The following is a 13,063-nucleotide window of genomic DNA, read 5'->3' on the forward strand; positions in this document are numbered from 1 at the left end:
AGGGAGCAAAGAGTTATGAAGCTTTGGGCTACACTTGGCACTGAAAGCTCAGTCGCACGATCTTGGGAATAGTATTTCCGAAGCACTAAGCTCCAACGACACCGTGTTCGATCTTTTATATGATGATGATGATGACAGGGAGAACCTGATTGATGAAGGTCATAAAGCACAAAGGGGCGTTCTCACATGGAGGGTGTTTAGCTTGTCGTCAGCACAGTGTCGTTTTCAGAAGTACTATCCCTTTGACCTTAATGTCTCCCCTTTACCACAGTGACCTTGGGCCTTGGGAAATTGCACTTTGGAATAACATGACACGCTGGGATGGATAGTTAAATAGACAAAAGTCTTTGGACGGACCTCCTGATTATTTGAAGCAATCAAGAGTTGGACTGTATCCGAAATGTCTCCATTAATGTTCAGAAATACAACAGAAAGCCATTGTATCACTTTGAAAATCCTAATGTTTTTATTATTATTGTCTTATCTTAAACAGTCTCAGTGGTGTCAGACTATTTCATATATTTGTATTAGCCCAGTGTCCAATACTTTTGTTTTTATATACTTTTGTCTTTATATAATCATGTGCACTTTTCGTTTTTGTACTGAATTTGCAGCTTTGTGCACATCTAAATAGTGTTTCAATTTGTTTTCAAAGGGTTGTTTTTGTTTCCCCAAGGGTGAGGCCCGTGGGGCAAAGGAGTTCACACTGCTATACACATTATCAGGGGGGGAAAAGGAGTAAGAACCAAAAGTAAGCCACGCACGACAACACCAACACGACACTCAGACGGCGTTGAGACAGTGTGTGTCACGTGTAGGAATGAAAGAGCCCACATACACACGCGTGATATGACACAACCTGAAGAGGAGAAACAACAACAACAACAGAGGCACGTCAGATGGCAACTATGTGAACCGCTTTTTCCCGTTTCTTCAAGTGTGTGTTGCCTTTTATTCTACAGTCTTTTATTTTTATTTTTTTATTCTATTGCAATTATGAGGGGGTCATATGGGTCAAAAGTGAAAGAAGGGGGGAGCATTTTTTGGCAGTATACTGGCTTTTGAGATCAATTTATCATCAACTGATGTCAAACGATGTTTGAGTCAAAACACAATGAATGTAAAATTAAAAGATAGTAATAATTCCAATGGCAAGAATAGCCACAAAAAGTCTCTATAGAGGCTCCTTCACTTGTGAGTCTAGTTCTTTCAGTGACTATGCTTGTAATTTAAAAAAGTAGTATGAATGATTGTGAATCTTTAAATCTACTGCTTTTCGTATATCAAAATCTTTTTTTTTGACTCACTCATCCATAAAAGAACACAATATTCATTGATGTCAGCTGGTGTGTTTAGAATCAAATTCACTGCCAAAGTATTTAAAATATTCAAAAATTGGGAGTTTCATGACTCCCTCTCCCTCCTTCCACTACGTCTCGTCACTACTACTGTGTTCATATTTGAATGTTTCCACCAGGATACACACATGATCACAAAGCTGTGTTAAATTGTGTAAAAACAACAAACAAACACACACACAATGAATGTACTGTATTGCTGCAATTCACAAAAAGAGCAAACCGGCTATGTGATTGGGCTGTGGTTCGGTTATATTTGGTTCATATTTCGTTCATATTTCAAGCCAAATAATTTCTGTGTGTCCGCCGTAAACTCAGCTCAAGAGCCTGCACATCTGAGGCCACGGGTTAGGGGCGTCTCATGACGAGGGAAAAGACGGACAAAGCGAGTTAATGTGAGTAAGTGTAATTGCAAGTGTGTATTTTGTGTTCATGTCGTTTCTGTGCTGCTGCTGCTGCTGCTGCTGCTGCAGTTGATATACAAAAAATGCCATAGCATGCTACATGATGGAGAGCCAAATGGAATTGAGTGGACACTTGAAGCCAAACCTGTTGCTAGGGCTCTTTTGACTATTGTGATTATTGGATTCGTTTGTCTTACTCTTGCATTGTTACCTCTGGTCTATGGTTTGATCCAGGAAGAGGTGGAGTTTGCATTGAGGTCCTGCTGTAACAGAGACCCTTCCATCTTATACCAATCCTCAGTCAGAGGGGAGTCTGGGCTGGGTGCCAGGGCTGCTGCCTCTAGTTTGTTGTCAACAAGGGGGGTGTTGAAAAGTTTGGAGGGAGTGTGAAGGAGTGTTTGGGTGCAGGTTGGCGGCAGCGGTGGTTTGATTGCGATGAGTGGCCGGCAGGTGGATGGATGGATGGATGGATGGATGGATGGATTAAGGTGTTTGGTTGTCATGAGCACAAAGATAATGTAGTTGATGTCAAAATTAAGAGGGAGGGGAGGTTTGGGTGGGGTTGGATGTGGCACAAAAGGAGAAAAGGGGATGGAATATGGGGTCATGGAATTATCCCGGGGAAGGGAAATGAGTGGGCAGGTTAAGGTTAGGCAAAATGATGAAATAAAGGGTAAAAAAATAAAAAGTACATAGGGAGGAGTCAGGAGAGAGAGAGAGAAAAAGAAGTGACGAGAAGATAAATTAATGCATGGTCAACTGTCTGAGTCCAGAAGACAGAGAAAGACTGTTTATGAGCATGGATGGATGCCACGGCACACGCAAACAATCGTATGGACACCGTGGAAAGGTGGAGCAAGTCAAACCAGAAAGGAAGCAATCAAATCGAGAAGACGCACAGAAACGTTGGAGGTCAGACGGAGAAGTAGGCAAACCAAGCCGTGATGGCACACAGACAACATGGATGGAAAAGAGGCGCTTACACGCCAGAGCACAGCACAAGAGCTGAGTGTGCATGTGAGCATGTGTTTGGAGTCAAATATCTTCCGCTTAATGTGTGCTCTCCCTTCTAAATGTTTACTCAACGTGTAAACAACATGTTTGCGTCAGCGTTTTCCGGATGCGTGACGTACCTTTCCGCACATTCCCATCTGTGGCTCGGAATTCCCTGGTGTTAAGCAGGAAGCAGGCGCGGTCCTGCTGGTAGCGTTCCCGGGTCGGACCCCGCCCGATAGGGCTCCTCTCGTCGGGGCTGAGCACCTGGTCGATGGTGGGGCAGTCTTCGTTGGCCAGCGCGGCCGAAGCCGCGTCACCGTTCTGTTTGGAATCTGCACAGGATGTAGCCAATGGTGAATTGGAGCCAGAAAATACATGACAGTGAAAAGGCTCAGCATTGATCATAGTGTTACAATAAAGTCTAGCTTATTACAGGCCGACTATCACTGTATGATAGGCTAGGATGAACTTAATTCATACATTATTTAAATACTCATAACTGACAACCTCTTGCCCTCACGCGTAAAACAAGCCAAATCGTTTTTAGACAAACAACAAAAAGGCTCCAACAACTGGAGAAACATTCACAAAAATTGGAACCCTTTTGCTCTCATACAAAATACTGAAGCTCTCTTATATATTGAACTCAAATACTCTAAACATTAACATAATTGACACTTACAAATTCTCTCATTAAGTACTATACTACTCTATCACACATTATACAAAAACACACCTACGCACTAATGAAATTCTCACTTACACGTGAAGAAAAAAACATTTGAGCTTTTATTTTAACAAGTTTTGGAAGCGTGCTTTTTTGTATAAAAATTGCAACTGTTATTTCCAATCCAAACTGGATCTACATAACTTCTGTGCTGCTTCCAAAACTTTTCGCAGTTTCTTGTGGCTAAAAAGTACTTTTCTCAACGGAAAAGATGGAGCCTATTTGTAGTCATGAAAAAAAAATAGTCGAATATGGCTAGATCACAGCTTCCTGTGTTAATGGCCAATGAGAATTTTTTGATGAAGTAAGGGAAAGCAACGCAGACGGAACGTCATAAAACAGCTGACGGGGGCAATATTTTTTAGCTCTCTGATGACCATCATGATGCATTAAAGGTGCACCGGCACATGTAAAAAGCAAACCAATAAGTAAATTACCTCCCTTGCTGGTTTTATTGGTGATGCCATGGAGGAAATGCCAAGTCAGTGCAATTTGAAATGCATTCAGCTCTTTTAATAGATAATTGAGTTCACTCCCTGCTATCCTTATTTAGTGTTTGTTCCTAGATTTTCACTTGTTGAACTGTATGGCTATCTGTTCATACAAATGTATAACTTTCTGAACATATTGTAAAACAAACTCTTGATAGAGATGAAAAAAGAGACTGGCTGCATGCGACCTTTGCCCACCCATGTGCAGAACTTTCTCTTAAATTAGTTCTAGCAGAGTAAAAAACAAGCCGCTCACCTCTGTTAATCTCTATAATTTCTTCTTGGGCAAGAGGACAGTCACCCCCGAGGCCCCCGGAGCCCATGACTCCACCTAGAACATTTCCCAAGAGCCTTTGCGGTGAGGCAGTAGCCATGGCCAAGGCGTCCGGCTTGCAGTAATTGGGAGACCCCGGCTGAGGTGCTCTGGGAATATGTTTGTTCTTCTTTTTGGGCAACTTTTGCTTGGCCATGGCCAGAGAGTAATACATGCCGAAGTTGTTGACGATGACGGGAACGGGCATAGCGATGGTCAGCACGCCGGCCAAGGCACACAGAGCCCCCACCAGCATCCCCGACCACGTCTCCGGGTACATGTCTCCGTATCCCAGCGTGGTCATGGTCACCACGGCCCACCAGAAACCAATGGGGATGTTCTTGAAGTTGGTGTGGGCGTTCGCCGCCGGGTCGTCCGGGTGGGCGCCGATCCTCTCGGCGTAATAGATCATGGTGGCGAAGATGAGGACTCCCAGGGCTAAGAAGATGATGAGCAGGAGGAACTCGTTGGTGCTGGCACGGAGGGTGTGGCCGAGGACACGCAGACCCACAAAGTGACGGGTCAGCTTGAAGATTCGGAGGATTCGGACAAATCGCACCACGCGGAGGAATCCCAGGACGTCCTTGGCGGCTTTGGATGAGAGACCGCTTAAGCCCACCTCCAGGTAGAAGGGCAAGATGGCCACAAAGTCAATGATGTTCAGGGAGCTTTTGAAGAACTCGACCTTGTCGGGGCAGAAAATGACTCGCAGGAGGACTTCGATGGTGAACCAGATGACGCAGACGCCCTCCACGTACGTCAGCCAGCTGTCGGTCACCACCTCGTAGACGATCTCCTCCCGCGTCACGTTGCCCACCGTCACGTTCTCAGTCTTGTTGAGGATGGTGTTGAAGGCCTCATGCGTCTCCATGCAGAAAGTGGAGATGGAGATGAGGATGAAAAATAGGGAGCCAAACGCCACGTACTGGGGGGACCAAGAGAAGAATGCAGTTAGTTGTAAGTGACACTAGAAAATACATTCATTGAGGGTTTTTTTGGTATTATTATTGTAACATGGTGACTATTACAAATCATCTGATCTTCTTCTCTATATATTGTAATAAATTCTAAAGTTGTCCAAGAGATAAGTAAAATCTCTGGACTACTTTTTTAATGTAATTAGATTTGAGGTGTTGCCTGCGTTACGGTGTCCGGCTGGAGTTTGTAAAAAAGTGTGAGACATGGAGAGTAGCTCCTAATCTTATTTTTAGTCTTAATTACTCAGATCAGTGTCGACTAAAACTATTTTGTACATAGACTACAGTATACACACACAGACGCACGTGTTGCTCTTACTGAAGCTTTTTTATTTGCCACTTTGTTTGACTGCATTTTAGTCAATGTGTTTTATGAGTACAGTTGAACCTCTAAAAGGATCTTTTCCTTCCTCGTGAGTTTCTTTTCCGAGCATTCCAACCTTCTCCCATGACTCATGAAGGCAATTTTCTGTATCAACACCAAGTGCACTTTCTATATGTACCTAAGCAATTGTCAATGAATCAATTCCATTGTGTGTGCGGTTACCGCGCAATCTTTTTCCCTGGCGCAGTCCGATCCAGTGGGGCCGCAGTGTGTATTTATAGGCGCAGTATACTTTGTGCTTCATCAAATAAATAATAAAACACCACCCATGCCCAAAGAGCAAAAAGAGAAAGGTAATTCATAGCTGAGTGGAGCCCATATACGTATAAGGAGCCTGAGTGCATTTAGTGTATCCTATGTGTGCCGCACTGTATTTTTTGGCTTTATGCGCTTATGTAACATCGAGAGCAAACTTCCTCAAAAGAGCCATTTGGCTTGTACTTATTGGAAAGGCTATTGACACGTTTATTTTTAGAACGCGTGAGCTAACGTTCAGCCAAAAGAGGAGAGTCGGTCAATGGCCAGCAAACATGGCCTGCAGGTGCATCTAGAAGAGTCCATTAAAGAGGCAGTAAATTGCCGTATTCATGCACACATTAGCTCAAGTACACCACAATTGTCCATTTTTGTATCCCGAAGAATTGCATTTCCTTTTCCTTCTCCATCTCTTTCCTGTACCTCTTTTCTCCTCTGCTATGTCTGACCTATTTTCTCAGATTGCTGCAGTGCTCTCCCCCTCCATCGCCAAACACGCACACACGCAGCTTCTCAATCACCCTCCTCCTGCCGCTACCCCCATGCCGGTGTGTCTCGGGGAAGCGGGATAGCACCAGCGGGACCTGCTCATTGCACTTCCTCATTGGCTTGGAATTTCACACACGCAATTGAGGGCAAGCAGAAGGAAAAGAATAAAGTACATATATTACCCACAAGTCTTCTACTGTTGTTTTCTCATGACGGCGCGTGTGATGTAAGGCATATTGTACAACCACGCATCGTATTGGCATAAATAGCACTGATCGTAGGCTTTGAGTGTACTTTTAGTGTCATTTCCTGATTGTTTTGGGGTAATTGCAAAAATCAGACTATAAATGTCTAATGAACAAAAAAATGATATTTGAGCAAATACTTAGGGGTCAGCCTGTTTTGTTAAAGAATGGATTACTCTAATGCTTCAGTGCAGAAAAAAAAATGGTCTGCCATAAAAGTTCATATAGTTTCATTTTTGACCATTAAAGTGCTTAGTTAGCTCACTGTTGTATTTATTGCACCATTTTTTTATATTTGAAAAATATGGGAAGATAATGCATATGCTTTGGTTATGTATGAAAAGCTTTGTCTTGTGCATTTGGACGGCAAGAAAAAAATAAATAAATGATGTCTTATATGCTAGCTTTTTATGATATTAAAATAAACAATTTTAGGAACAATTAAGGTTCAAATCACTGAACATATCTTTCTGTACGCCACCCGACGGTGCAGTGATTCTTCCGCCTGACTTTGGTGCGGGCGGTCTGGGTTCGATTCCCACTCTGTGGCAGTGCGAGTGGTTGTCTGTCTTTCTGTGTGCCCTACGACTGACTGGTGACCAATCTAGGGTCAACTCCTGCAACCTTTTGGACGATGGGTGGTATAGATGATGAATGAAAGAATGAATGAATGATCTTTCTGTGCAATTTCAGTACATAAACAGTTGAGCAGTACTGAACTGTGAATATTACTGCATCCACAAAAACTATTTTTGCGACGCACTCTGACAACACTGCCGCAAATGCTATAAATATACTGAAAAATAAGATAAAGCCTTTTCAAGTATTGCCCAAAATAACACAGCTTTCTGCTAATTACAGAGCATCATTTTTTGTACCAAATCCCACCGAATTCTCAGGAGAGAAAGCTCAAAGCGCTCACAAAGGAGAAAAAGACCGGCCAAGCTACAGTAGTACACACAAAAAGAATACAGTGGCAAAGCTACAGTAGCGTCGCTTTATGTAGGATACGCAGGTGGAGGCACAGAAGGGGGCGGACAGGTGGGAGGGAGACCAGACGACCATTGCATGAAGGAGAAAGTTGACGGCGACAAAATGAACTATAAAAATATGAGAGGGAGGAAAAAGCTTGATGTAAACAAATGTAGGGCTCGGGAAAAGTAAAATAGGTCAATGTAAATAGAAAATAAAATCTCGATCAAACGCAAATAACATATTTGATAGTAAGACTGGATTAAAATCAGAAAGAAATGCTGAGTTGGTTCTTAAGTATTGGAATACCTTTGGAAAAAATAGATTTGGAGGAGAGAACTGCCTTTGATCGCATTTCAAAATAGCAGCAAAGCAAGTCAAAACATCATCATGAGATTGTTCACATTACATCATTGTGCGCCAAGCTACAAGCAGAAAATAAATCGGTGCAAAGTGATCAACATTGATCAACATTCTAAAAGGTCGACAATTAGCTATTTGTTGAAGTAAAATGAACAGTTTGTTTTGTTTTCAGTTAAAATGCAAAAGCTGGAGAGCGGCAATAAGAGAAAAAAAATACTACATACATACAATCGATCGAAATGGAAACCATTGACTTAACTCAATCTTTGAGGCATGCTTTTAAAACAAAAAAATGTTAGCCAGGTGGGCGCAGGTGTTTCTGGTGACCAGCGCAAGTCGTCTCCTGGACAAAAGTCAGAACACGAGCCAGACAAACGACATTTGAGCTGTTGCCAGGCACACGCACGAACGCGAGTGCCGCATCGAAGGGCCGCCGTCAAAAGAAAGAGTTGGAGGACGACGATAAAAGGAGGAGTTCCGATCCCTCATAATTATTTATCCCCTTTACCCGCGTGCACCCCTGCATCAAGAGCGCGTGCGCGCGGCGCTGTGAGTACACCATCCTAGGTGAGACCTATAATGCTCTCGATTCCCCACACTGAAGCCCAAACAAGTGAGACACCTGCAGCCACAATGACCTTCAAGGCCCGATGGAGTTCCGCTCGCTCGCTCGACTCTCAAATTAGATTCCTAGAGATCATCAACATAAATTCAGAAGGTTGAGAGTCAGACAGAAAAAGAGAGAGACGGAAGTTGATGGAGCGTTGATTGTGTTTGGACGACCACAGTGAAAGATTGGAGAGGGAAGCGACAATGGCGTTCTTCTCACCAATGCCATGCGAGAGAGGACGGCCGCAATGAGCGGAGAGGACGACAAAAGAGGGGTAAAAGGAGGGTGGCGATATATCCACATTGAGATGGTCACCGCTGATTTGTGCGACGCACCATGCTCTTCTTAACGGGACCCTAGTGGTGCTGTGTTTACTGCGGCACCATCCAGAAGAGCTTTATCATTACAGTATTACACTCAGCACCCCCCCAACCCCTGCCTGGCTCTCGGTCGCCATGGCAACCACTGCGTTAGCCTCTGCTTTCAGACACCAAGGACAGGACGGAGCCAAATAGTGTTTCAATGCGGCTGCAATGACGAACTGGTTTGCATGCACAGAAGCCAAATTAGGAGCGAGGGTGTCAAAAGGGGAGTGACCTTGACACGGTTCAAATGACTCCAATAATATCGACTAGACGGGGATTAGGTTAAGGATCAGTTCGTTTGTTTTTTCTCGTCGGGAGGAAGGACAACTTTACACCAAATTTCCCTAAATCTAATTGGCTTTGGGTGACGGCACTAGAAGTCAATTTCATTAGATTTCTCTTGCATTTATTGACTATTTTTATTTATAAATTTTTATAATGATGAAAAACTGGTATTAGCTGGCTTAGTGATTGGCTGGCTACCAGTTCAGGGTGTACCCCACCTCCTGTTCATATTAAGCTGGGATCAGCTCCAGCAAGCCTGTGACTCAGATGAGGACAAGAAAAAAATGAAAGAATGGATAAAACAATGAGGAAGAATGGCAAAAACGTTATTTTATTTTAGCGTGAACTGTAAAATGGACAGACATCCTTTGACTTTGGGTCAGATCTTGCAACATTTTTTAATTTTATGTAGAGTAGCTCCGACTCCTCAAGATGGTGGGCGTTAATATCACGCGTCAAGTCAGCAGAAATCAAATTGCATCGACACAAACGATGCAGGAAAAATGAACATTTAAATGCTATGTGACTGAGAACGCTGGCTCGAAGGACGCCGCATAATCTAAACCAGGACGGGATCATTCCTCGATTATTATGTCGATCATTGATGGCATCCATCAAAGTTGCCACTCTTTCCCCATCATAAGTGTAACCTTGGAATAGTCTCTCTTGAAAACAAAAGATCACTAAATGAAAGAGTAAAGGGTACAAAAACAAGACAGGTTCCTTGAGGACATAGCGTGCAGAGTGGACAAGCGAGCGTTCAAGCTAAGAAAAGTACACTGAAATCACATTTTAAATTATGAATGACATCAGTGACTTTTGTGCCAGTATGAACAGGTAAAATATGGGCAGGTTAAATTTAATTATGCGCCACAAGAGACTGCTGGGAAGTTGGAAATACTTTGGAGGTCTGTCCATTGACGGTGATAAATGTCTAATCCATTTGAACCTTGAGAGCTACTAGTGAATAATCGCTGCTATACCTCCCAGTCCAAATGGATCAAACCTCTAACACTGTCATCAACCAATAAATTAACTATAACCAGCCAGTAGATTTCCAATTTTTTGAAATGCTGCATTAAGCCAAGCAATATCTTCCGCATTCAACTGAAATTAAACTGCTCTTAGTATGTTACCTTACGCCTGCAATTTGTTTTTACCGGAGCTCAAAAGTCTAGAATGCAAAAATACTCAAGGAGAGTATCTAAAATTAGAGGTAAAGAAAAACTAAAGAACTATTTAGCATGTCCACCATTAATATTTGCAATCCTGCCTAAAATAATTTGGGAAATGATATAATAATGTGTGAATATTTTCACACATAAGTCACACTGGAGTATAAGCCGCACCCCGACCAAAAAATGTTTAAAAAACTGCGATTTATAGTCCAAAAAATATTGTATTCCCAGATTTGATGGCTCAAGACAAAAACAATTGTTGCATAGAAATCACAACAATCTAGACTTCAGTTTCAGAAATTCCCTGAATGACTCAACTCCTTGACACGCTACGGCTGAATCGTCTCCCTTTTCCCCCCCACGCACACGCGCACGCACCAGTCAGCGTGTAACGTCACAGTCTTATCAGCGCTGCAGTGTTCACAAGCCCCCTCCATTGCATTTGCACTGCAGTCCTGTCAAACATTAGCGAGGACAAACAAATAGTAAGAGTGAGCTGCATGTGTGCTTTCCCTCTCTCATCTGCTTTGTATTCCGAACATATTACTGCAGCATATTATGTGCACTTGTCCTTGCGACGCAGCCCCCCCTCTCTCTTTCAGCCAATCCCTCTTTTTTCTTTTTTAGCTCCATCTCTCACTCACTCTGCACCCTTCATCGTGTCCGACACACACCAGGAGAGTTTGGTTACGACATCTTTATATGCCTTTTTTTGTCTTGCATCTGTCTGATAAAGCATCTAAACACGTGCAATGTAACTGCAGGACCTGAAAGTATTACATACCATGTGATGCCTTTGACATTAACACTAACATGCTTGGCTATTAACTCATTGGCTCTAATTGGCGGAGATGGACGTCGTTCAGTTGTGTGTCTAAAAGTCGCACTGGAGTATAAGTCGCATTTTTGGGAGGGCATTTTTTTGTTTCATTAGAAACCATGAACAAATATAGGTTAAACTAATGATAGTAAAATGGAGAGCAGGCTGGTAACATGACAGTTTTTCAGGCCGTCTGTGTTCTTGAACTTGAAATGAACTTTCCAGAGTTAAAAATTTAAAATTAAGGCACTGTTTTGGTGTCAATTGTGTACTTTTGGGGAACAGTGAAAAAAGACTTGTGGTCAATCTCAAATTATTTTTTTATATGAGTGACGCACAAAGCAATAGAAACAGGGCGAATTTCAACTCAGAATACTGCAATGTGTGTGTCAAAATTATGTTGAAGTTCTACATTTGGAAAGATGTATATCTTTTAATAGTGGTGACAAGATTGAGCGAAGTAAGTACAGATATCTATTTGTAAATGTAGGTAGTAAAATAAAATAAAATAAAAATAAAATACCAGTGTTTAAATAATGTACAGAGACTTGAAAAATCTATTCATTTGTACACATTGGGGTGGCGAATAGTCAATAGTGTCACCGCTTGGACAGGAGGCAAAATCAAGAGAAAGCAGATGGCTGCACAGGAACCAACCAACTGACGCAATAATTTGTCCAATCACAGTCGTTATGCTTGAATCATAACATCTTTACATTTCTTTGCTACTTGTCCTGGTAGAAAATTGCTCAATTATACGCTCTGGATGTTAAATTTAGAGATAATGCGCGTTGTTAAGCCAAAATTCTGAATGAGAAAAATGCAAAGCATGCAGGTGTACTGAATAATAAGTTTATCACCAAAATGTGACACAAAGAATAACCTTTTGCCCTCCAAAAAACTTGACAAAGCCAGATTTGTGGTGTTAATACTGGCTAATTGTGGTAAATGAGCAGAAAGAGAATCCTGATTAAGGGCAGGAGGCTGAAAAGAAATCGGACTTGGTAAAGCTGCGCGCAGGAGAGCATGCGTGAGGGCACTCCTCAAGGGTTCCACAAGGGAGGCGTGTCCAATGCGCTGATTTATTCGCGTGCTGTAAACAGCAGCCCTTAGCCGAATGCTTTATGGCTTGCTCTTCTCATATCGGATGGGCCAATGTGGAAAGGTGAATGTACCCAGAAGGATGGATGACCCCTCAGTTGTTTGAAAGGGTCAGCATTCATATGCATTTTGTAATGAAAGTGGATGAATGTGTCTTTGCCCAAAAAATTGCCTTCCCAAAAATGAGAGTTTTTCCTCTTCATTATGTATTCTTTGGGCTGGTGCAATTTATAATCCAAAAATACGGTAAATTTCTAATGGAACTGTTTCTAATGAGAAAACAAGCTGAATAGAATTGTTTTAAATAAGAATTTAAAAAAAAAACACTCTTTAAGATGACACGTTTCAAAAACATACTATAATAACATCAAATAGAGTTCCTTCTGTGACTCAGTAAGATGAGCTAATATTATTCATTTCTGCAAGGGCTCACTAGCAGGTTTAGGTCCCAAGAACATGGCCCTAATTGACTGGTAGCAGGAGGCTGAGTCAGCACTTAAGCAGTGAGGCTAAATTGATCTCAGTGCAGAGGAGGAGGAAAGAAAGTACATAAAGATGACACGAGCAGAATTTTGAGTGATATGGAGACATGCAGTTTCTGTCTGAAAACTCTGTAATACGTGAGAATTGTTTTTTTACCAGCTGCAAAAACACAATAGCTCCCTCTTTGAAAGCCATGTCAATACATTAGTAAGTGTTCATAAAATACAAGATGGTGTTCATAAAATA

General features: G+C 42.2%; 1 protein-coding gene across 10 annotated transcripts in view; it reads right to left on the reverse strand.

The window, feature by feature from the left end:
• LOC144093077 (voltage-gated potassium channel KCNC1-like) overlaps positions 1-13,063 on the reverse strand; it is a 34,220-nt gene that overhangs the window by 9,746 nt on the left and 11,411 nt on the right. For 4 of the 10 annotated variants that reach the window (XM_077626367.1, XM_077626369.1, XM_077626360.1 and 1 more), the window contains exons 3-4: positions 4,233-5,214; positions 2,896-3,090 (exon numbers count right to left, since the gene is read on the reverse strand). In XM_077626367.1, the coding sequence (XP_077482493.1) occupies positions 2,896-3,090; positions 4,233-5,214 (1,177 nt within the window). Of the gene's footprint in view, positions 1-838; positions 860-1,973; positions 2,103-2,895; positions 3,091-4,232; positions 5,215-13,063 lie in introns of all 10 variants that reach the window. The other 6 variants (XM_077626361.1, XM_077626364.1, XM_077626365.1 and 3 more) reach the window with 3 other exon arrangements.

Source organism: Stigmatopora argus, chromosome 18 (assembly GCF_051989625.1).
Source record: "Stigmatopora argus isolate UIUO_Sarg chromosome 18, RoL_Sarg_1.0, whole genome shotgun sequence".
Lineage (NCBI taxonomy): Eukaryota > Metazoa > Chordata > Actinopteri > Syngnathiformes > Syngnathidae > Stigmatopora > Stigmatopora argus.